The 24851-nt window shown below is 38.9% G+C and overlaps 3 protein-coding genes and 1 long non-coding RNA gene across 4 annotated transcripts; 1 reads left to right on the top strand and 3 right to left on the bottom strand.

Moving 5' to 3' along the window:
* Positions 1-1098: 1098 nt before the first annotated feature.
* On the top strand, positions 1099-8307 carry ggcx (gamma-glutamyl carboxylase). Its single transcript, XM_079448030.1, has 15 exons — positions 1099-1283; positions 1651-1851; positions 1962-2120; positions 2206-2371; positions 2608-2686; positions 2798-2904; positions 2984-3147; positions 3328-3638; positions 5044-5175; positions 5269-5420; positions 5503-5672; positions 5774-5904; positions 5996-6143; positions 6673-6877; positions 6965-8307. The coding sequence occupies exons 1-15, from the start codon at positions 1253-1255 to the stop codon at positions 7122-7124; spliced, it is 2316 nt and encodes a 771-aa protein (XP_079304156.1). The 5' UTR covers positions 1099-1252; the 3' UTR covers positions 7125-8307.
* snx24 (sorting nexin 24) lies at positions 8286-11815 on the bottom strand. Its single transcript, XM_079448031.1, has 7 exons — positions 11547-11815; positions 11184-11267; positions 10604-10708; positions 10402-10496; positions 10244-10273; positions 9891-9955; positions 8286-9601 (listed from the first exon to the last, which is right to left on the bottom strand). The coding sequence occupies exons 1-7, from the start codon at positions 11613-11615 to the stop codon at positions 9531-9533; spliced, it is 519 nt and encodes a 172-aa protein (XP_079304157.1). The 5' UTR covers positions 11616-11815; the 3' UTR covers positions 8286-9530.
* Positions 11816-13199: 1384 nt separating this feature from the next.
* On the bottom strand, positions 13200-19021 carry loxa (lysyl oxidase a). Its single transcript, XM_079448938.1, has 8 exons — positions 18946-19021; positions 18214-18853; positions 17243-17351; positions 16618-16755; positions 15748-15904; positions 13996-14091; positions 13790-13905; positions 13200-13696 (listed from the first exon to the last, which is right to left on the bottom strand). Exons 2-8 carry the CDS (start codon positions 18803-18805, stop codon positions 13690-13692), a joined length of 1215 nt encoding a protein of 404 aa, XP_079305064.1. The 5' UTR covers positions 18806-18853; positions 18946-19021; the 3' UTR covers positions 13200-13689.
* A 1661-nt stretch (positions 19022-20682) lies between these two features.
* Positions 20683-22041, bottom strand: LOC306889468. The gene is made up of 3 exons (XR_013786205.1): positions 21994-22041; positions 21473-21747; positions 20683-21380 (listed from the first exon to the last, which is right to left on the bottom strand). It is a non-coding gene; the product is annotated as an uncharacterized lncRNA (long non-coding RNA).
* Between the last annotated feature and the right edge of the window lie 2810 nt (positions 22042-24851).

Below are 24851 nucleotides of genomic sequence, written 5' to 3'. Positions count from 1 at the left end.
TAACATTGTGTGCTAACTTGTTCTTGCGAAGTTCAGTCCCTTTTGGAAATTCCTGTTCGATGTTACTGTGTGTTCACATGAGGCGTCAAAAACGCGCTATTCGGGAGTAGTTGGACGCTTGAACATTTTGTGTCATTCGTGCTATTCGCGCGTGAAATTCGCTTCATAGGAGGGGCTACGTCGTCTACGTCACTACTAGAGCAGGCTCCTGATTGGTTAACGCGGCGCAAATTTTCGCCAAAGTTCAGATTTTTCAACTAACGCAACTCGCGTCTTTCGCGCTGCCTCATTTGCGCCGCAAGCGCGTCTTTACATTGACTTAACATGTAAATCACTAGCGTTTGACGCCTCATTCGCGCCCGGTGTGAACACACAGTTAGGGTGGAGTGAGCGGAAGGGACGCTGAAGATTTGAAGCTTTGAAGAGCCGCATGAAACTAGTTAAAGAGCCGCATGAGGCTCGCGAGCCGCGGGTTGGCCACCCCTGTAGTAGTGCATGAAGACAAGAATGCGATAATAAAAGTATAATCCATTTTAGCGTAATAACATCAGTACAGTTATTCCTGTTTCGCAAGTCCACCTCCTTTTAAGATCTGTATCAGTTTAAAAATGAATGCGCCTGTATTTTACACATCAAAAAAACCTTGCTGTATTTTGGATGATGAGATTATTACTTTTTTTTTTACCAAAGGAAACTATTGAATTAGAACTGAATTGCATTAAAACTGGTAATAAGAAACATTGTGAAACCTTGCGAATATGTTTCTCCTAATGTTCATTTTAGAAAACGTTAGCCAGGAGGCTAATACAATTACAATTTATTGCATGTTTATCTTTAATATTGTACCCATATTGTGTTATACGCATAGGGCACGGAAACGAGAAATCTTACAGTAGGAATAATCCTGGTTATTTCTGTCCAGACTAACATAAGCACTAGAAACCTGCAAATCAACTCACTTACGCAACTTACATATTGATTATGTCCACTAGAGGCGCTGCTCGTTCACAGTTCGCCTTGAAAGGGCGGGGCGTTTGACCGAACCAGCCAATCAGCGTCTAGATTTCGATCAAGTCCCCTACCTTTCTGCGTCGAAACACCCTTTGAGGGCACTGTGCGTCTGTTTGACACGTACCCCAGTCCGATGACTGTTTAAATAACCACATGCATCGTAGCTAAAGTTTTTTGGTCGGTTTTAAACTGACAGATCTTTGAAAACACTAAGCGCAGACGCCTTTCATAAGCTGGAAACATGGAGACAGGAGCAAGCGACGCGGTGGCAGGTAAACACTGCGCTAGTATAGTAAACTATATTATAAGAGTGTGCATGGATAGATTGCACCAAATAACAGATGTAGTGCACTAGGGAATAACCTGTAGTGTGCGTCTAAACATTTGCTTAAATTCATAAAGAGTGAAAATGTGAATATTGTTTTTTTTGTTAACGGTAGTCGACACTGAATAGCCATTTTTATAATGGCCGAATGGTCTCTAGCTCTTGGATATATTTGATAAGAAATATGCATTTGCAGGGTTTTGGGATGTTGGCAAATCTAAGCACTATAGGGAGGTTATATATAACCTTTTCAAGTACCTCTCAATAATATCTCGCTGCAGAAACAACTGAGATTCTGCTTTCTTACTTTCCAGGTGGCCCATATGTTGAACCATCCGATAGTAAGAAAAAGACCAATAAAGACACCAAACAGTCCACCCCATCCGAGCAGACCAGCACCGTGAAGCGTCTCTTTGGTTTTGAGAAGGAAGATCTCACTTCGTGGCATCGACTGGTGTGTCTTCTGAATCGCCCCACTGACCCGGCCTCGCTGGGCATATTTCGTTTCTTATTTGGTACGTTTTATAATCTCTATTTTACGTAACGTACAAAAGCATGTCACGTCAGCTCCTCTGATCTGGGTTTGATTTCTGTTTTCATGTTAACGTTTATCTTTTTATCTTAGGGATGTTAATGGCGTTGGACATCACACAGGAACGAGGCCTCAGTCACCTGGACTACAAGTATTTAGAAGGGGCACCCGTGTGCCGCTTCCCTCTTTTTAACTTCCTGACGCCCTTGCCGATGGACTGGATGTACTTTGTTTATTTTGTGATGTTCCTTGGTCAGTGCTAATCTGTATAGTGAGCACAAATTGTTTTTGTGTTTATCGCTGTTAAACTGATCGTCTAGATTTGTATGTTTCGCAGGCGCTGTTGGTATCATGCTTGGCCTTTTTTATCGCCTTGCGTGTCTGATGTTTATATCCACTTATTGGTACGTCTTCTTCCTGGACAAAACGGCCTGGAACAATCACTCTTATCTGTATGGGCTCATTAGCTTCCAGCTTACGCTCATGGATGCCAACAGATACTGGTAAGATACCTGCTAGTTATAATTTACCCAAATATAAAAATACTGTCTTCATTTATTCACTCTATTGTGGATCAAAAAGTGTATGTGACTCTTTATTCTGCGGGACACAAAAGAAGACATTTTGAGTAATGTCTCGGTGGTTTTGTGTCCATACAATGGAAGTCAATGGGGGCCAAGGTTGTTTGGTTGCGACATTCTTTAAAAGTGTTTTTTGTTATTATTTTCTTTACATTCAGGTCATTAGATGGACTCCGAAACCCCAGGAAGAGGAACGCTCATGTACCGCTGTGGAACTACACTGTACTCAGAACTCAGGTGATTTATCCCAGGAAAATCTGTACTGGGTTGTAGATCATAATCTAACAGATACAGTACAATGTCAGTGTGTTAAATGAGAAAATTCTAAGTGTACGTTGCCTTTTATAGATTTTCATAGTGTACTTCATCGCTGGGGTCAAGAAACTGGATGCTGATTGGGTGGAGGGGTACTCCATGAAATATCTGGCACACCATTGGTTATTTGACCCCTTTAAGTAAGAAACATCTCTTTCTGCAGGACACATTTTTGACATAGCTAACATAAAAGAAATGCTTTTGTTTACTTTGTTACAGAACAATTTTGCCTGTGGAATTGATCAATCTGATGGTTATCCATGGTGGAGGTCTGATCTTAGACCTGACAGCCGGTTATCTGCTTTTTTTTGACGCCACACGTCCTGTCGCCTTTTTCTTTGTCAGCTATTTCCACTGCATGAACTCCCAGCTTTTCAGCATAGGTAAAACGTTTTGTGTTTATGGGATTGTTCACCTGGAAATGACACAATGGCATCATTATCATTACGTGTACATTGCATCTAAATCTAAAGATATTGATGCCTCATTGTCATTTTCTGCTTTTGTTGTATTTTGAGATTAAAATGAACTTGAAATGATTCGTCGTTGTGTTTCCTCCACAGGAATGTTTTCCTACACGATGTTGTCCACGAGCCCTCTCTTCTGCTATCCTGACTGGCCCAGGCGCTTTTTGGGCCGTTTCCCAGAATTCCTTCAGCCTGTACTCCCCATCATCTCTCCTCCCCCGGGTCCCAGCTCCTCGTGTGTGTATCTCAATCCACCCAGCGACTCTGGGAGACAAGAAGGGCGAGATGAGTCCCACACTGTCTCCAAACCCTCCACACCAGGCTTGAAACACAAGCTTGGAGCGATCTTCACTTTGCTTTACATCGCAGAGCAGCTCTTCCTGCCGTACTCGCATTTCATCACACAGGTGATTTTAAACTGCAGTCAAAGGACCGTTCAGGGCTCAGTGGAAGTTATTTTAGTCTTGTCATGGTTACAGCTGGCCACTTTGGAATGTGGAGGTACACCTGGTCAGGCAATAAACATGAAAAAACATGTAGTTCTTTAGAGTATAGCCATGAGATTTAGTGTGACGGAAGCAATTTCTAACTTCGGTTATGCAAAGAATTTTCAAATCTTTCAGAGGAATTCTGAAAAGATTAAACCTCATTGGACATTTTGGCTTCTTCGTCCATAGTAACATTGGTTATTTATAACCAGAAAATCAAAAGTAGAATAGAACCAACTAGAAAAAAGGCACAAATATTTTACAGTCAAACATTTGATTTTAATTTAAAAATACTCTTTTGTTTATGAATAACACAGTAATAACATAGTTTATGTATCTATACAATACACAATACTGGGTTTATTATTACTATTGTGTGATGTAAAAAACAACACAAATAAATATATTTAAAAAAATGTTTTTAGGCGAACAGCTCTGGGGCGCTATTGACTTCCATTATAGAGAAGAAAACTACTATGGCATTCAGTGGTGCCCCGGAACCGTTTTGTTCAAAATATTTTATTTTTATACCGTGTTGGAACAACTTGAGGGTGAGTAAATCATGCTAATTTTCATTTTTGGGTGAACCTGACTAGTACATAATTAAATTAGCTTAAAAACCGCTAGGAAAAAATAACACGTTAAATAAAAAAAGGGAACCAAACATTAAGACTAAAAAGTTGTTTGTAGTACATGCATTACGCTGCCGCTATTGATCTACTGTTGAAGTGTGGTTTGATCCAGAACGTTGACTTATTTCACAATCAGTGTAAACAGCTATCGAACAGCAGCACATACCTTCGGAAGAGGAATCCCAGGAGTGGAGATTGAGTCATGCTAAATATGTGTAGATAGTCATGTCTGATGTATTCGTTTCATTTAAAATTGGCACGAGTATCACTTTTACTGTTTGTTTAGAGTTAACTTTACTTGGTCAGCCAGCAGGAAACTCACCCAGAAAATCCTAATGACTGGCAACCACCTGTAACACCCTATTAGGGTGAGAAGTTTTGCACAGGCAAGCGACACTCTTTAGTGATTTTCCTTAGAAATCGTAGAAAGGTTTGCACTGATAGTTAAGTGTGTGACGTATTGCGCAATAGGTGACCCGATGTTGGAATAAAGAGATAGTTCAACCAAAAAAGAAAATTCTTTCAGTATTCACTCACCATGATGTTATTTTTAAACCTGCATGATGACTTATTTTAAAGATCGTTGGTAACCAAACAACATTAGCCCCCGTTGACTTCCCTTGTATGCGCCATACAACCATTGAGACATCCTTTGAGACTCCATTTGACTTGCGTTTGGTTTTGGATTACAGGGCTATAATAACTGGACCAATGGACTGTACGGTTACTCGTGGGACATGATGATTCACTCACGTTCACATCAGCATGTCAAGATCACCTACAGAGACAGTGTTACAGGAGAGGTCGGATACCTAAACCCCGGAGTGAGTCGCTCACAATTTTACTTAATGTTCAGAAATTTATTGTAACATTCACAGATGCAAAAGTGTGATTAATCCGGTGTCAATCTGGTGCAGGTGTTTACTCTGAGCCGGAGATGGAAAGACCACGGAGACATGTTGAAGCAATACGCTACTTGCCTTAGCCAAAATCTGCCCCGTTTTAAAATCTCAGAGCCGGAGATATACTTCGACATTTGGGTGTCTGTTAATGACCGCTTCCAACAAAGGTCAGTAACGTCTACATATTTGAATACATGACATCATTTTGTAAAATTGTAAAAAGTAAGATCAAATTCTTCTGTCCTGTAGGATTTTTGACCCACGTATTGATATAGTGAAAGCTGATTGGTCGCCGTTCCGTCCCAATCTGTGGCTCATGCCGCTGCTCGTGGATCTTTCACCGTGGAGGGCTAAATTTGAGGAGATAGAGGGATCTTTGGACAATCAGACTGAGGTGGTCTTCATCGCTGACTTCCCAGGTATGCCTTCATGATGTCGACTTTTACTGGAACGCAGAAATGAAATGCATTTTTATATATATAATGCACCAACGCTTGTTATGTCTCTTATATCTCCTCAGACCTTTATCTTGAAAATTTTGTGAGTGAAGATCTGGGGAACACCAGCGTTCAGGTTCTTCAAGGTCTGGTGAACGTTGAGATAGTGGACGAGAAGAGGAACTACAGTTTACAACCAGGAGAAAAGATGCAGGTACGATCCTCACGGTTTCATTTAATATTTTAAATCCTAAATATACTTTTTCATGATTTTATTTGTATGCGTTCTTTTGTTATGTATTAAGCTTCCAGCTGGTGCATATCACAAGGTGTACACTGTATCTGATAACCCGTCATGTTACATGTACATCTATGTAAATACTACTGAGGCTGAGCTGCAGAAAAACTTTACAAAACTTCTTGAACTTCAGGAGAAAGTGCGAAATGGAACAGGTATGCCAGATTTCAACTGTGTTTTGATTATAAATTAGGGATGTAACAATATCAAAATCTCACTGTGCGATAATACCTCGGTATAAAAGTCCACTGTATGATAGTTAAACTTAAAAATGATGGCTTGGAAACGTGCCTTAAGAATCCTCTTTTGTTTATCCTCTAACCATAACTGTTGCTTGGAGGTATGAGTTACAGTATTAAATGTCTTTAAAATCCCTTTTATCAAATAAAATAATTGCACCAGATGGCCCAAGGTAACATATATAATTTTTTCGAACATGCTCTATGTTACGTGACCACGATAATATTGAGACAATTTAGCTATTGGAATAACTCATAATATTGTTACATCCCAATTATAAATACATTTCATTTCGATGTACAAGGTGCCACCAATTTTAAACCAACATTCGCCGATGCTTGCAATATAAACAGACCTTTTGTCTTGTTAATACACTTTCTAAGTTCAAACCATTTTTTGGTGCAGTTACACTGAACAGGCAAACCTTTGTCTTGTTATTTGTAGAGACTGAACCTTTACCGCCAGAGCTGCAGCCGCTTATCACCGGTCTCGATGACTACGACACGAACGACACCGCGATCGACCCCATAGTCCGAATCTTCTTGAAACGCCAGAAGCGAATGGAGAACGTAAAGAAACGCAGAGAATCTTCAGGGGTCGAGAGGTTTCAGAGATTTGCCTCAAAGAAATATTACTCGATTAGACGAGGGTATGTTGAATTGCTCCGTGTTGTCTCTGTACTTATATCAACAACTTTATTATTTTGTGAAAGCAATTTTCACCGTTTGATTTTCAGGTTTCTCATGACAGCCATTGCTTTGCGTAACCTGGCTGTGGGTTTGCCACCCCTGGAGCAGCTGAAGAGGGAAGTGGACTACGCCAACGTGAAGGAACCAGAAGCGGAGGCCAATCACGACGAGCGTCTCAAAGATGAGGTTGGACACGGAGAGCTGTGAAAGTGACTGCGGAGAGCATGTCACCTGTATAACAAAACATGAGCAAATGCTTCGGTAGGTCATTATTTTGGAGCATTCCACAAATGTCGGTTGATCACAGATTGGTCAGTTTTTTGTTTTTGGAAATAATCATTTGAAATGTCAACGTCTTTCATTAAAAGGGCCAGTTCACCCCGAAATTTAAATCATGTTATAATTTACTCTCTCTCTGTGTCATTTCCATACTATGAAAGGGAATGAGGACGGGAGCTCTTTTGCTTCAAATCACTACAACTTTACTATATTTCAGCTTGACAGTGTCTTAAACTTTCATAAAAATCTTTTATTTTGTGTTTTAAAGAGGAAGTCATGCAGGTTTGGATTTACATGAGAAAGAGAAAATTATTACAGCAATTAATTTTTTGGGTGATCCGTTCCTTCAAATACGCTTTTACTGGTTACTGAAATTTAAGTGTGAACATAAGTTTTTCTCAGTTGTTTTTGTCATTTTAAGAATATGTTCTGAAAACAGAAATATTAGTACAAAGCCGTACAAACATGTTTGTATTAAATGCCAAATTAAAGGTTTTAATTTGCCATTTGTGCTTAAAGGGATAGCTAACCTAAAAATGAAAGTTTTGTCATCATTATACACCCTCGTCATTTTAGCCTGCATGACTTTTTTCTTCTGCAGAACACAAAAGAAGGTCTTTTGAAGAATAGAAGTGAATGCTTTCCGTCGCTGTTTGGTTTCAAAGCTTTCTTCCAAATATATTTTTTATGTCCTGTGGAAGACAGAAAGTCATACAGGTTAGAAATGACAAGACGTTGAGTAAATGATGACACAACTTTCATTTTGGTTGAACTGTCATATTAAGGTACCCTGCCCTGCCAACGTTCTATTTGTTCATTGTTTTAACTGCTATTGTAAAGTAAACAACTGGAAAATCTCGGCTGTTGACAAAGCTTGATTGTAAAATGTGCCGGCTATACAGAATGGGGTTTAATGCATAAGTTTCATTATGCAAAATACCGAGTGGCCTGAAATGTTTCATGTAATATGGAAACAATCTCAGTTTTATATTCAAATTGATTGTGGGATTGTGTGAGGATTAAAGTTGGTGTTTGTCTGTTTTTGAATAAACAATGCAACATACATTATAAGAAAATGAGTCATTTCATGAATTAATGTGTAATGTTTTATTGCTGTCATTTTTTAAAACAATGTTCAGTTAAACTCATTTTTTCAACAATGTTAAAGTGCATTAACAACAATCAAGTGTCAAGAGGTACACGCACATCACATGGCACATTTCATACGCACAATTAAGACGTCTTAATAAAAACAAACACTTAAATATAACTGCTTGACATGGTATCTGTTTGTAAAAAAAATCATGTGTCAGTTTCACTCTCAGTGTTATAGCAGATGGGGTTTGCTCTAACCCATATCTCTCGTCCCATTATCCTCACCACTATTGCTTTCAACAGTAGTGTAAAAGCTTTTAAAAGCTAGTGTTCGAATGCTCTCATCTTACACAAAGTTGTTTCCTCAAATGTTCCTGTTAGTTCAAGACTAAACTGCATATTAATGATAATCTACCAATAAACTTTTCCTTGGTCCAATATAGAAGCAAGCTTGGTATGTAGTATTACTTTGTCACAGTTTTGGGCAACAACATGGTAAATGGAGACACATACGTTTGGTTTACACATTAGTTCCCTTTTTGTTCACCATAAGCGAGGCTGGTAATCATTCATTTTCACATCACAAGCACGTAAAAGGTACAAAAACAAACAATTCCATTAGAAAACGAAATGGTCCAATGCTCTTATCAATTTAGCTGATTCTGAACCGATCTGATCAAATTTATCTCAGTCGGTGGATGAAATGTCATGCAATCTTGGTTCAAATAACAGCATGTTTTGTTCTGTCTTACAGAAGATGTGCAAATGTATGCTGAGGTACTTCACACTTGATATCTGAGATGAAACAAGACCTTGATTTGACACTCAATATGGCCATTTACAGAAAAGAATCGACCAAAAAGTGAGAGTTCACCCAAAGATTTTAATTCTGTTACCATTTATTCGTCCTTAAGCCATTTCAAACACGAGTGACGTTTCTAGAAACAAGTCTCAAAATATCTTCTTTTGTAATTCACACATGAAAGAGTCGTATAGAGGTTTTGACTGACATGAGAGAGAATAAATGATGACAGAATTTATATTTTTGGTGAACTTTCCCTTAAACAGCCCATGAATAACAGTAACACTACGCAAAAATCTATGGAGTGTTTATACCAAAATAAAACTAAGGCTGTAATGACCGAATCCTTTAAACGGGCGCTTGGTTATTAAGTGTCGGTAATACGAATCCCTTCTTATCCGTGAAACATGAGGTGATGTTTTCCTCAGTGCTCAGATCTACCTCGGCTGGAAGTCCGGATAGAATATTCCACGTATCACGCCTTCAATTACCATATTTGAAAACGTATCTGCAAACAAATAAACAATTGCTATTTTTGCATTTTAACATTGCTTTTATAAAAACAAAATAATACTAATAACCTGCGAATCAGTGACTGAGTGAGTGAGTCAACCGAGCTGGTTAAACTAGTTGTCTGACCGATTCTGTCTGAAACACGTTTTATTAGGAATCACAACTTTTTCACAAACTTACTTGACCAACATATGTTGTGCTCTATATTTGACTTTTTTGTGAAGTCAAAATTAAAATTTGTGAATAGTTAAAATTCAACTTGTGTCATATTATGAGAGTTTTACCATTGGTGGCAGGCAGCAGATATGGATCCCTCTGGAAGAGCAGCGCCGGCTGGTGTGTCAGTTTACTGCAGGTTTTGGGGCAGAAAGGTCAGTACGAGAACACAATGACTCATACAGTTCTGTTTTTGATGACAGCTCGATAACACAAAGCCGATTGGGATATTTATCAGATGGATGGTGTCATTTCCCAGAGGCACTGCAATAACTTCGCAAATGCAGGTTTTTTATGGAAGACTAAACTGATCAGTATGTTTCTCTGAGGACATTTGTGCCGTAACAGAAACCTGTCAATGTTCATTTTGAATGTTTCTGTGTGCTTCTGTCAGGGGAAAGTACGTTAAAAACTCACAAACCTTGATTCCTCTGATTCAGTTTCGAATGACCTAAACAATAAAAAAAGACCACGACTTTAACACAATGCACATTTTTAATGATCCTTTTCAGATAACTACATGGAAAAACTCCTTTTAAGGCCCTTTGTAGAGAAAAATTATACCCTATAAAGCCTTACCCACAACTCTCTGTTTTTGGTAGTGATGGGAAATGGCGGATATTGAGGAAATCCAAGAATATCTTTGGAAGGACCTCATTTTCCATGATTATAGCCTGTAGCACAAACAGGGGGAAACAAATGGTTATTCCAGAGGTTTGGAGAGGGAACGTTTTCTATTGTTCAGAATACACACATCAGTGTATGAATGTTTGGACAGTACCTGAAGATAAAGTTCCAATCCATGTCTTCTCTGCTCGAGAACCTTTGGAACCCAGTTCCTCACATGCTTTGAAGGGATTTCAGGAGGTTTAATGATCTTTTTAAGCTACAAAGAACAAAAATGAGGAAGAAACACATGTTACACACCAGCATGAAGGTGTCTCGGCGCTGTTGCTCTGTTTCTCGGGGTGGAATCAATTGTGAAAGCTCTTTTCATCAATAGACACAAGTGTCTGGACGCAGTCCATTTCTGTTACGAGTCTTATTTCTTGTGATCACATTAATAACATGTTCACGATGTCAATTGCATAAACTATATATTCAAAGCGATAAACAAAAGTACTGATTCTTGTATATTGTAACAGGAACTCTTTATTGAAGTATTTTTAAGCACATGATGTTGCTATCAATACCAGAAATACTCAATGAAAAGGGAACAACAAAAGTATGTTTGACCACATCGAGCTCTAAAATGGCATTACATTAAGTCTCATGGCATTGCATCTCTATCTAGTTTATTATTATTATTACTTAATAGTTTAAATGCAGTAATGAATAGATTTTGTTTAGTGCAAACTTACCGTTTTGTGCAGGGCATGAAATTCACTGTATCGTTTCTCTACAGTGTGCTGTCTACCACACATGAGCACCTCGACCTTGAAAACCTGAAGAGAAACTTCACAATCTCATATTTCTCTTATAAATAGTCATTTAGTGAAAGCATTTCAGTCATATCGACATTAAACAGATTGAGCATCACGGTCAGCTCAGGTGAGATTCCCTTTAAACGCAGCCTCGTATCCTCCCTAGGAAGTCTACATCTTAGGGAATGGCGAGTTTGAAACACAAGACAGATCGCTCTATGTTAAAACTCGACATTTAAACACTTGAATGTTTATGATCACGAGATAACAGGGGAGATTGAACACAAACCCAGAACTCACCGTGTAGCCCTTCTCCTCAGTACTGCCCTCCGATCGAAAAGACGGGATCGACACCTCTACTGAATGCATAATCTAACGATGAATCCGCGGCACGGCAAGTCAAATAACCGAAAACGATTTCTGGTCGCCGTTAAATGTGAGTCTAGCGGTTGTCAAGTTCGCCGGGCGTCTGGTATGAGAAAAATTGAGAATATTCCATGCGCTTCTTCTCCAACGCGTGCGGGAGGTTTAGCGGTTAGTCCGGAGAAGCAATACTGCCACCTATCGGCGAAACTACAAATGTGCAGCGCAAACAAGTTACATAAACTTAGCCTCTAAGTTAAGAATGATGTCTTAAAGTGTAACTCAACCCACAAATTCTGTCATTAATCACACACCCTATACAAGTATTTCTTTGTTCGGTTGAACACAAAGAGAGATATTTGGGAATAATGTTAGCAACCGACAGCTCTGAAGCACCATTGACTGCCATAGGAACACATTTTTTAGTCATTTAGCATTATGTTGAACACAAAAGAAGATATTTCGAGAAAACAAGCGTTTCTGGGGCACTTTTGACTACCATTTACATGTTTCCTACTGTGGATTTTCCTACATGACCGAATTTTCATTTTTGGGCGGAGTTACCCTTGTCTCAATTAGTTATCTTTTCAGATTTCAATGACACAAATCTACCCCAGATAGCACGATCCATTTTACGGCGTATGTCTATTTGACGTCTGCATTTACATCTGGAAGACATCTGCAATACACAGTTTGCTCATCTGCAATACGTCTCGGACGTCTGTAATACGTATCTGGAGATCTGGAAACATCTGCCAAACATCTTAGAAAGAGCTGCTTTACGTCCATTCTAAATCGTAAACATCTTACAGACATCTTCTAGATGTCTACATGGCGTCTGACAGCAGACGACTTCGAGACGTATTGCAGATGAGCAAACTATGTATTGTAGATGTCTTGCCGATGTAGACGTCAAATAGACGTACGCCAGATGTGTGTTATCAGTGACCCCCTTATGTGATTTACAGAAGCCAATCTTGAAACAAAATAAGCAACTAAGTTGTAAGACTAAGCGTTCATAGCAACTGGCCCTGTTTCATATGATGCAGACACTTTCATTTTTTCATTTCAGTAAAAATGATTTTTTTCATAAATAGACAGTTTCCCTGTCACAACTATTTGACTTTGTTTGATGAAGGGCTATTTAGTAATTAAATACAAAATAATATATAAAATATTATATATGTTTACACCATCAAAACATAACATACCTCCTACTGCGTGATATTTCCCTTATACACAATAAAATTAGCATTTAATAAAATTCACACCCAGTAGGCCAATGTAACATAATAAAGTTATTTAATGTGTAGGCTATTGCTAACATATAATCACACAAATCTAAATTTAAACTTTATCTTCTGCTATTTGGAAAATACAAACATCAATAAACGTAAAAAAACGAATATATTTTTATGTATTTCATTTGATTTCTGGCAAACTGTTGTGCAACATATATTTTCTGATTGTTTATTTACCCCCCCCCCCCCGTCCCTATCTCTGTCTATCTGTTATTCTCATATCTTTATTTTTGTGTGGTATTTATCATCGACCTATAAGAAAATATGAATAAAAGTGCATTGGGTGAGGTTGAGTGTAAAGTTATTTATTCAAGTAATTTTCACTATATATAAAAACGTGTTGCGGTAATATGAGCATCTGTATATTAATATCTACTCAGAAAGCATTTCTCTAGCACATTAAAGCATGTTTAAGGTAAAATAAATGAGTGGATTCATTCACCAGCATCTAAAGGTTTCTTTTGTATGAATTTAAAAGAATGGTGGTAAATGAAATGTGTGGTGTGACTGTTTTCACAGGTAAACCACCTTTCAATCTTTAAGGGAGTCCGGTACCACAAATCTTTTTCATTTAAAAATGTTGCAAAAAAACATAGCAAAACAAAAAAGTAATAATGCAATTCACTGTAGAACTGTACGTATGCCCCGGCATTTTACATTGTGTGGCATAATAACCTAAAATGCCCTGCTGATTTTTGGAGACCCGTGACCAGCATCCGCTCTTCGGTTTGCTTTGAAGTTTTTTGTCACCGTGCTGTACTTATGATGATCCAGATGATTTAGTAGCTGAAATAAAGCAGACATTTATCAGGTTTATACATGTGTTTAAATGAATCATTCTTCAAGATTTAAAGTATTTTTGAAGAAAGTCACACTCACTGTGAAATATGACATCCTGACACATAGGCGTAGTTTCCCGTGTATCGTACATCGCAGCGGACTATATTGTTGCTGTAGTCAGATTCTGGCACCTGATAACTAGGATTTACACTGACCTACGTTTGAAATAGAAGAAGAGGCTGGAGGTTCGGGACGTGACACTGGAAATGACTTGAATAAAAGTGAATTTAATTTAGGCCACAAACCTTGAGGACGTAGTTTCCAGGTTTCACGTCAGTGATGTCTATCCACTGGCAGTCAATGTCTGCATTGTAAGTGTCATAGCACCCTGGACTCAGACCCTGGAAACACAACAACAGTTTACACTTTCAGCACAGTTGTCAGGGTATAGTCTCTTAAAAAAAACTGTTTTACATTGCGTCTAATTTTGGCTAATTCATATGAATTCGTATACGATCTCATTCCTACATATTAGTAAGTTTTGCTTTCGCGCCAGTGACATGATAGAAAAGCAATATAACATATAACTAGCCGTACCATAACAGCAAGTTCGGCAACTGGCAGATTCGATCTTACATTGTTATGTGCACAGCTAGATTACTTATGAATTGCAATCAGTTACTGATGACAGATGACATGACCAAAATAAATAGTAAGTAACGTAATCTCTTAGATTACACATTTTTGGTAACATAATCTGACTACTTTTGGGTTATATTAAAAGTAATTTTGACTTAAATCTTTTTTGAGGATTACTTAAAATAGTGTGAAAATCTTGTCTCGTTCTCATGAACCAATCTCTCTGTCTCATCTCATCTCTTGGGATAGGTGTCTTTGTCACACCCTTAGTGTCTATACATCCAGCCATCAAATTCTAAGCGCCGCTCCATTTTGCATGCGATTCCAAACACATCCCTCTCTGCCAGAAAAAGCTAGAAGAATCACAAACATATATAAGTGGTAGGTATGTTTATTATAAAAAATGAGAAAATAATTAGAAATAAAAAATGAGAAAATGTAAGGAAAATCAATGAACCGTAAACAACGTAAACAATGTAATCCATAAAAAAGATACTGTAGTCTGATTACAAGTATTTTAAAATGTAGTTTACTCTTATTACAAGTGCTTGGTTTTTGGAATCTGATTATATGTAATGTTACTACCCAGCTCTGTAGGCTAGTAATACAAATACTTTTCACGAGTCTTAAGGTCATTGCACATTTGCGTCAGAAATCTTAAAACGCACAAAAATGTGTCAATCCCATTTACACACTGGCCGTCATGAAAACGTATTTCATATTCATATTTCATAAAAATATGATTTTATGCGTTTTTCGCATCCCTAGCAAGCATTTTGAGAGCTCTTTTGAAAAGTCAGAGCCACCATACAAGCAAGTGCCAAAATCCATCAATTCGTCAGATTCCACTTCATCTCGCAGCACAAAGTAAGGTATTACAAAGACATAAAATATAAAGAAAGAGTGGGGCAGATGATTGCGGAACAGCTTGATAAATTACTGTCAATGGAGAGGTACTGTCAATGGAGAGAAGCAAGGAGTGAAAGGAGAGATCAGGAGAGAGGCAGAGCGACAGCAGCGTCAGTCTGTATTGCTTAGTGATTTATTCCGTAACAGATTAATTAATACCCAAGGTTACGTATGTGCAAGGTTTCTGTGCGTGAATCTTTTGGATGACGGATAGTAAAAAACATACACGAAAATTACGGACTGAAAGATGTTGCAAAGATGTTTGTTCCTTATAGACTATTGAAGCTGCTGCCAAAGTGGCATCATTTTTACACTTACATTTTTTTCTGGGGAAGGACACACACACATTTTTTGTGCTTTGGACGCACATGCTCCAAACGCTATACAGACTTCATACTTACCGTAAATTTACAGTTTAAAATGTCAAATATTAACTAGAGTCTCCTCAGTGAATCTCCAGCACCAATACATGAGTAATAACTTTGATGTTTAAATCTGTAACATCTTACCTGAGTGTGAGAAGTACATGCGTATCGTCTGTAGTAACCGTAGTCACAGGACGTGTCCTCCAGACAGAAGCTTGCCTTGTGTCCCTCAGCAACTGTTCTCTGAGTGCTGGCATCCAGCAGATCATAATGACTGAACTCATCCATGCTGTGGTAGTGCCTGGAAATCACCAAGTATCAGGATTAAAACATCCATCAGTTAGTCATCCAATGCTTCAATTTAATAAAGTTTTTTTTCAAACACCTGGATATACGATTGCTTTCTAGGCATAGATTTTTTCAAATGCACTTCATGGCTAATGTGTGAGGAGGAATGGACTTCACTCCTCATGCCACCTTAAACAGCTTCGTCGTAGCCAGTGAAACTAAATTGGGTGTTAAATTGTTTCATAGCCAAAGAACACTCAAGTCACACTTCATCCTTTACTAGCACCAACGTTACGTGTATATTTTCACAGTAACGGACTTGAAAACGGTCATATCATGTTTAACTGATGCTAAAAACTGATGTTAGACTCATTGTATACACTGGAGGTCACCCAAATGTACGCCATAGCGGGCGGCGAGACGAGGCTTACTTCAGGACAAAACTATGCTGTGAAAAAATGGGCCCTTGCTAAGTGTTTTCATTCAGACAAGAGTACAGATCTCTTTCCCTGTAAAAACACCACCGCCAGCACTCCGGTCACATATTACACATTACCTAATTCTGAATCATGATAAGGCCAAGTACGAGTTTCACTATCTTCCTTTGACCTAAAGAATTTAGAGCGTCACATTTGCTCCCACAGGAGTTCCTAATAGGTCCGTGATGGATCATTAAAGATTGAAAAATGGAGATTAACGGATTGAACCTGACAAAATGGGACTTACTGATGGCAGCTGTGCCATTCCCAGGTGTACCGCGGCCTGCTGGGAAGGAAGTCGGAGGTGCCCTGGTTCTTGACTCGCTGCGGGAACCTCAGCAACATACGCGTGTCATAGTCTCTCACGCTGGAGCTGTATGCCGAGCTGCCCGACAAGGATAAATCAGACGGTTACAAAATATCAGACATTCCTTTGAGTTTCTCATATTGTCCTAATGGTTCAGAATGTGTATCTTGGCCGCACGATCACATTTCAATCCCATACGGAACAACTGCAGCGTTCCAGAAAAACACTCCCCTCGCTTTGGATGAAAAGCTGGCCCCGGTAATGTGTTTTGCAGTGTCGTTTATGATGAATTTTCCATGTAAACAGCTTTATGTGAAACCTGTTTGCAGACTCCTCTTGCTTCCCATCGTGGCAGGAATTTCGTTTAATGCCTTCCCATTTTCACAGCGCTGGTTTGAGTTATGGGATGTTCCTACCACATATGTTTTAAATAGGCACCCATGACTCATCTGTTACATGAAGGATTGCAAATGCACTGATTTTCAGACTCTGGATCCAGGCGGCCACCAAAAAATCTGGATCACAATATTCGGTTTCATATCAGTATTAATAGTAAAAATTATACCTTGCCAAGCAGTTCTCCTCGGAGGCACATCTGAGATTGTACATTGGAACTCTCTGCACGTAGGCGGACGCTTGGATGTAGTATGGGTCTGCCACAAGATCAGGCAAACCTGGTGAACACTGAAACGTTTTATTAACAGATACAAGAAAATGCACAGAGCTATTGCTGCTGTAAAACAAACATCTTGAACCAGACATGGGTGGACCGCTAGTTTTAGTTCATTCGTTCTTGAAATACAAATTCTGTCATATTTGGATCACGCCAATGTTATTCAAACCTCTTTATGACTTTCTTTCTTCTGCAGCGAAGATATTTTGATGGACAATATTGGCCCCCATTGACTTCCATTGAAGGCACACAAAACCACTGAGACATTTGTCAAAATATCCTCTTTCTGTGTTCCACCGAAGAAAAAGAGTCAAGAGGTTTTGTCATACATTTCAGGGCCAAATGTTAGGCCTATACATCATGTTCATGTACAGATGTACAAATGTTCGCATACAAGTACATTTACCAGATTTTCTACATTGCAATTTGCAAAAGTGAAAAGGTTCAGATGGGTATAAACACTACAAAAACATTAATTTATTTAAATAAGTAATGTTATTAAAAATTTGCAAATATCGGTAATTTGCATTGGTCGATTACAATACAATTATGACATATCATAATATTTAATGAACATATCCCTGATAAAAACACGATATACACGTTATAACTGTTTCCATTACAAATGATAAATCATCAGCCGTTTACCATTAAAAGTGTGTTTTGGTACTTAATAGGATTTAATGGTGTTTGCTGGTTCTCATCTCCCACATAACATCCCACCAGCAGAACCAAACACTCACAGAGACTATAGTTTCCTTTAAAACCTTTAATCCAATACAATTCAAATAAAATCCACTGGAAATTCTGTGATTGTTCTAAAATTTAAAACAAAAAGATGATAGTACAACATGAGCCCTCACCATTCTGAAAGTACCTTGTTCCATATCCCGGGCGCTGTCTTGGAGGGGGTCTCTCGTACGTGTCATGATAGTTATAATACGGGTTGTCCGGATCTGTGGATTTGTACGGGTTGTATGGATCATCCCCAACCATAACATCATCGGTCCCTCTGTTACCGTTCGCAGGTGGAGGTGGTACCTGCGGTGCTGTGTCGTTTGTCGATATTTGCAGTAGGTCCGTGTGATTCCTGCGCCCGGCGCGTTCACCTGATAACCGGCGCAAACCGTGCGCAGACTGCGCACCTATACCTGTCTGCGGACGCTCGTACCCGCGGCTCTGGGACGCTCGTGCAGACGACCTGGCAGGCGCATCATCATTGCGAACGATGGCTATCGGTCTGGATTGCGTCTGTTCTCCGTCTCGTTTTATCGGTGCCTGATATTCCGAACCTTGACTTAATATGCTAAAAAGTTTGCCGTTGTGTTGCCATTGTATGCTCTGTCTAAGACCTGCTGATCCTTGGCGCTGCGAAGTGGCAATGTGTGATATGCAACTTAATAAACACACATGCGCAAACGCGTAAATGAAGGTGTCAGTTAGACGCATTTTCATATTTAAGAAATGTGGTTCCTATCGTTGCGCTTGTCGAAATTCCAGTATCTATGAATTGGGGAGACAAAAGGCTGGCTCAATCTGTGCGCTTTCAGAAAGTGACTTTTTCAATGAAATAAGTCAAAAAAAGTCAGACTTACATGACGACAAGGTAAGATCTCAGTACGACCTCCTATTGCTGTGAACTTACTTCTGACTCACGGATGCGCAAAGTGTACGCGGGAGGAGGAGTTGATTCTTAACGTTCCGTCGTTACAAGCTCCGGTAACGGAAACCTCTGTAAAGTATGAGCTGCTTGGTCTTCACAAACAAGACACAAACGTGCAAACCATGCAAAAATGTGCAGATCACAATTAAAAACGTAAAGGCAAACTGCATGTTATATTGAAATAGCCAACAGCCAAAGATCATGAGATATTATTATAGTAAATCAAGAGATAAGAGAAAATAATGTGTAGAATACAATAAAAATATATAAATGAATACAAAATAGGCCTATATTTGCTTAATTGCATACATTCCTGGTAATACATTCTTCAAAAACGAATTCATTAACAATGTGTTTTAGATCAAATCGCATGTTTCACGTGTTGAGTTATGACTTTTGGATGAACCCTTAAAAACTCTTGCCAAGTCGTCTCCATCAATGTTCTCATTGCACGAGACTTGCAGACGCAGCAATAAAAAAATCGGAAATATGTTGCTCATAAAATCCCTTCAACCTAAAGCTCGCACCCATTTTTAAGGGCACTTTTGGAAAACTTGCAGCATCAAGTCATGTGTGCTTTACGGGGTACCACTTTAAACATCACACGTGCCTTGTTACATTATGAGAGCTCGTGTGTTGTTGTAAAGGGCTCCACTTTCATCACGTGCACTGTTTATAACATCCAATCATAAACGCACCTGGGCCACCCAGGCTTTAACGTAGATATCCCTCCACACTTTCCATCGATTTTACGCGCTCTCATCTGACCCCGCTGCTGTCTTTGTCTTATATTTCCCGTGAGCAACACGTAGCCTACTTGCACTGGAAGCGTAATTGCAGGGTAGACAAACTTAACCAACGGTCTGAGAATTCTGCGTCTAGCCTCATTGCCGGTGACAAACCACAGAGACGACAAACTCAAGACGAGATAGAGAAGTTTCTGGAGTCTGAAAGTCTTTTCTTATTTAGTAGAGCAACAGATACTCTAAATCTAAGGGTTCACTGGAAGGTTATTACATATTTCATTTTGACACACTTATACAAAAACTTAAAATTGTGTTATTCTGGATGGAGTGGAGTGTGGACACTAGAGGGCATATTTTAATAAAACCGACATGTGTGTTTTTTCAAATTTAGAGGGAAAAGATGTGGAATGTATAATATATTGTACCCTTGGTTCATTGCGTTTTTACTTCATAACTTACAATGTAAACGAATGAAACATAAAGCGGTCTGACAGCTCTAAAAAAAATCATCCTTTGAGCATTTTTGCAAATGTATTTTAATGCAAATAGTGAGTGTAAGATTTAAGTCCGATGTTTAAATAGCTTTAGTTGAAAACGAAAGAACATCTTTGTCTGTCATTTGTTTGATTTGTCAGCATGTTCCTGAAGGGATAGTTTACCCCAAAATTAAAATTTTATCATCATTTACTCGCCCTCTTGTCATTTCAAACCTGTATGACTTTCATTCTTCTGCTTAACACAAAGGAAGATATTTAGAATAATGTTGGTTTCCGAACAGCAGTGTTACCCATTGACTTGCATTAGACGTCGGTACAACATTCTTTAAAATATATTTGATTTTGTGTTCTGAAAGAAAGTCATACAGGTTTTTTAACGTCGTCAAACTGTGTGAAATGTATAGTTGTATATTTAATCACACAACAAATTGCTGACTCAGTTTATTCATAATTGGATTTGCATAACTTTTTCTAGTGACCATTAGAAAATCTGAGTATTTTAAGGATTGAAATATGTTTATAAAACACAAACATAATTTGAAGCTCAATCCTACATTATGATGAAACAAAATTGGCTCTAAAAGGTTAAAAGCAGCATTACACAACCTCCCTGAACTGCTTGTGTAATGCCTAATCCTTGTCAACGGGCCAATTCTACTCCCCCCTAAAACTAAAACCCGAACGTTCTTGGATTTACATGAATCCCAGACGAACAAAAGACATTTAAACCAGAGTGAAAAATTATCATTTGGGGGCTCACAGAAAGAAGACATGAATAAAATGAATGTCAAGTACAACAATATGGTGTATAACACATACGAAAAACAAAAGTGTGGAAAGAAACTTGGCAAAACCCACTGATATATACACAGAAAGAAGTGAGCCAACTGCCGCATTATAAAATCAGACCATAAATTCCTTTTCCACCTCCATCTGCTCGAGCATTCAGAGATAAATGAAAGTGTTTTTCTCCACAAGGACTCAGATGGGGTATTAAGGGAATGGACAGCAGGCATCTCCGAACGTCTGCCATGTTCCAAAAGCCCAGATTCAAACATTTTAATAAAGTCTGCCCAGCCTAACCATCAGACATGTCGACAGCGCCGAGCTAAACTGCAGTCCGTCTGTGTAAAAGAAAAACATTTTGACAAAAGTACTTTATCGTACTGCCAGATGAGCAGAACCATTTGTACTGGGTCACTTTTGTTATTCGTACCTCACCCGGTATGTGCAGCGGCGGGCTTCCCTTCCTTTGGCAAGTCTGGCACTTGCTTTTCTCAGACGGTAGAACCACATCTGAAAGTAATTAACCTAGTTCCTCCATCCACGTCGCTTGCTTTTCCTACAATTGATACATACTCAAAGCTGTCTGGTGAATACACAGAGGGTATATGGAACTAAAAGTAGCAGTCACAGCAAATGAGGTTAAGAGGTGACGTAAATCAGCATTCAGCCACTGAATCAGACCTCGGATGCAAGCTTTGGCGTCACCTGTTAGGATACATGACACAGAAAAAAAGATAGATTTCCGACTTACAATTTGTCTTGTTTTCCAATACAAATAACCACAAATTCTTAAATCAAGATACACTAGCAAAACGACTTTAATTCTCTATGCAATAAATCATTTGACAGCCCTAGTATAAACTAGGTAACTTGGCATAGATGATTTCTGAAAATGTTCCTTGCATAAAACAGCAGATTTCCATTACTGAAAAGCAAGAGCCAAGACTTAACTTCACTTCTATTGTGCAAACATACACACTGGCCTACGTGGCACTCTGCACGTGTTGACCGGACTTGGAGTGAATTCATAAAAAGTGAACAAGGGGAGGAGTTCCCTCCCCTTTAGAAGAACACCGATTATGAAAGACTGGTAATGTCTTCCCATCTCTCGAGCCACGCAGGTCTGTCATGACCTTTGGGTCATTTTTTAATTCCCTCATTATAAATCCCATAGAGGAGGGATGTTTATGGGTAAAAATAAACCACAATGTTATTCTTTTGTGGTGATGAAAGAAGAAATCAAAGGAATCCCAGACTTCAACTTAACACTAGTTGTCCAAAGAAGAATGCTTCTAAAAGTCAGCGGTTTTGTAGTCTAGGCCTGTTTGACTTTATTTCTTGTAATGGGGTGTTATTGGAAGTAGTTTGATTGAGGAAAAACAGCAGAAGAAAGCGGAGTTTAGTCTGCATGTCTGAGATAAAAGATTGCTGGGTATGAAAGGATATTGTAAAATAACATACAAGCAACATACCATTAGACAAAATGGACATGTTTATTTTGTTTCCAAATACGCCCGTCTTACATAGTCATCCAAAATGATGCCCAAAATTTAAGCCTGAAATCTTTAATACTGACCGAGTAAATACTGTCCAAATTCTTTGTTTTTCAGAAAAACACTAGCCTATACTGTTTGAATATGTAACAGCATTGTTTAGTCAACGCATGAACTTCATGATATCATAGCAGAGACGTATGCTATATAAAATACATACATTTGTACAAATTACACGAGATACACAGTTTAAAAATTAGGATTTTTATATTTGGATAATTTCTAAAAATGCTAGCCTAGATGGTCATAAAGGCAATTTCTGTACACATTTTTAACCAATATGGTCACTGACGTTCCGTCATGACAATTGCGCAATAGAAATGTAACGATGCCGCCATCTGCTGGTAGAAGACATTCCACTGTATCTCAAAACGTCATTAACTCAATCTCTTGTTCTTTCAAACCCGTTTGACTGACTTTCGTCAACAGCAGGACACAAAAGAAAATTCTTTCAAGAATGTTGGTCACCGAACAACGGCGGTACCCATTGACTTCTCCTGTATGGACACAAAACCAGTGCAAGTCAATGAATGCCACCAGAGGCGTTGAATGTGAGAGTTACGTCACACACAGTAAGAATGGAATGCGGAAGTAGCTCGCGTCCAATAGTTCCAAACATTCAGTGTCTGCCGAACGCACGTGCGGTGGTTCAGTTGCTGAAATAAATGAATGTTTTGACATTTTAACCGGTTGACACAACGACTGATCTTATATTCATATTACTCCCAAGATAAAATGCTGCTATAAATGTAGTAATTAGTGTACACGATGCACATTTAACTAAATGTATGCAAATACTTCACGCTAAAATGCGTGAAAATAGTTTGACAGCAAGGATTTGTTTGGAACTAGTGCTCCGTGAACCACATGGAGTGTCTCTGGATACCACTATTGTTCGGTTTGAAATGACAAAACGAGTTTTGGGTGAACTATCCCTTTTAAACATTCCTGAGAAACTAATGACTACGTTCAGAATGAACAGGACAAACCGCACGGAATCAGATCTTGATCTGAGCCACTTCAATATGTGGTCCTAAATCAGACACAGATCTGGTCCCTGTTTCGCAATGCGACCTCAGTCTGAATTCATGGGACTTTGGCTTATTTATTAGATCAGATACAACTAATTCATTTTTAGGTAAACAATAAGTGATCCGTTGTAATTGTAGCTTATCTCTCTAGATTACAATTCCGTTTAAAGTTAAATCATACTTTATTTTAAGCACAAGTTAAGCAAAACTGTAGTGGTTCAGTTGAAACACAATCCTTGTTTAAAACCTTACAAAATAAACAGGATGTTTGCGTATTCCTAAAAGATGCATCCAATCTCAGACATGAGTTACTGCTCACATGCGCGTTACGCATATAACAATGTCATTCGCTCTGGACCTCTCCGTCTTTACATCGCTCCAGTAACACTGCGTATGTCTTCTTGTCCTGTAGCCCAGGCAGATCGTGCAGTGTGATGTTAGGCGACCCTCTCAGTAACGCGGTCTGACCGGCCAACGTCAAGATCTGGAGCACGAGGTACTCCAGCACACCGATGAGGAACACGGCCGCGTCCTCTCCCACGGTCTGCCCGGAAAGCGCGTCCGTACATGTCTGTTGAATGTCCTCGACTGGAAACACGAAGCCTGCACGTTCCGACAGAGAACTCGCGGACTTGCTTTTCGCGGACTTGTTTTTCTTCATCGTCAACAAAACGTGCGACAGACGTATTTTTCTACGCGTTAAAACTCAGTTCCTGCAGTTTGTTTTGAGTCGGCGTCGCTCTGCTGCCCTCCACTGGACCGGAATAAACGACACTTAATATCCTCTGTGCACCTGCTCGTTTGGGTTCATCAATTAATCATTACATGAAACTTCTAACTAGCCTTGAGTCATTTAGGCTGTTAAGTTTATGATGGGAAATGCAAAACAAAATCTGTGGTTATTTTACTTTCTTTTTATTTAAGCAATCATAGTGGACATTTGCTTGTTGCACCCGCACCACTGTTCGGCCTGAGAGTTATAAATTGAATTCAATTTGCAGATTCATGGTGTATTTAAACATTTATTAAGTAGTTTTATATAAAGGTATGTTTGAATACTTGACTCTGGAAGGTGTGCGTTAAAATCATTTAATGCCCTATGTAATGGCCATTTTTATTGCACTGGAAACATCCATAACAGTTTTAAATTGGCAAATGACCATGGTATAAACGGGATTATACTCCTATAATACAGCTAGCCGTGGATTATCCCTTACATCATTTG

The sequence above is a fragment of the Barbatula barbatula genome (assembly GCF_947034865.1).
Source record: "Barbatula barbatula genome assembly, chromosome: 24".
Taxonomy (NCBI): domain Eukaryota; kingdom Metazoa; phylum Chordata; class Actinopteri; order Cypriniformes; family Nemacheilidae; genus Barbatula; species Barbatula barbatula.
This window is presented reverse-complemented; position numbering and strand designations above follow the sequence as displayed.

Excerpts from the sequence above, each read along its gene's own strand:
- ggcx (XM_079448030.1), top strand. The coding sequence starts at position 1,253 with ATGGAGACAGGAGCAAGCGACGCGGTGGCAG. Across the intron at positions 1,284-1,650 it reads AGCAAGCGACGCGGTGGCAG|GTGGCCCATATGTTGAACCA; the intron begins GTAAACACTGCG and ends CTTACTTTCCAG. Across the intron at positions 2,121-2,205 it reads TTATTTTGTGATGTTCCTTG|GCGCTGTTGGTATCATGCTT; the intron begins GTCAGTGCTAAT and ends TATGTTTCGCAG.
- loxa (XM_079448938.1), bottom strand. The coding sequence starts at position 18,805 with ATGAAAATGCGTCTAACTGACACCTTCATTTACGCGTTTGCGCATGTG. Across the intron at positions 16,756-17,242 it reads GAGGAGAACTGCTTGGCAAG|CTCGGCATACAGCTCCAGCG; the intron begins GTATAATTTTTA and ends CTTGTCGGGCAG. Across the intron at positions 14,092-15,747 it reads CATGTACTTCTCACACTCAG|GGTCTGAGTCCAGGGTGCTA; the intron begins GTAAGATGTTAC and ends TTGTGTTTCCAG.
- snx24 (XM_079448031.1), bottom strand. The coding sequence starts at position 11,615 with ATGCATTCAGTAGAGGTGTCGATCCCGTCTTTTCGATCGGAGGGCAGT. Across the intron at positions 10,709-11,183 it reads TTCATGCCCTGCACAAAACG|CTTAAAAAGATCATTAAACC; the intron begins GTAAGTTTGCAC and ends TGTTCTTTGTAG. Across the intron at positions 9,602-9,890 it reads TCTGCTGCCTGCCACCAATG|ATACGTTTTCAAATATGGTA; the intron begins GTAAAACTCTCA and ends ATTTGTTTGCAG.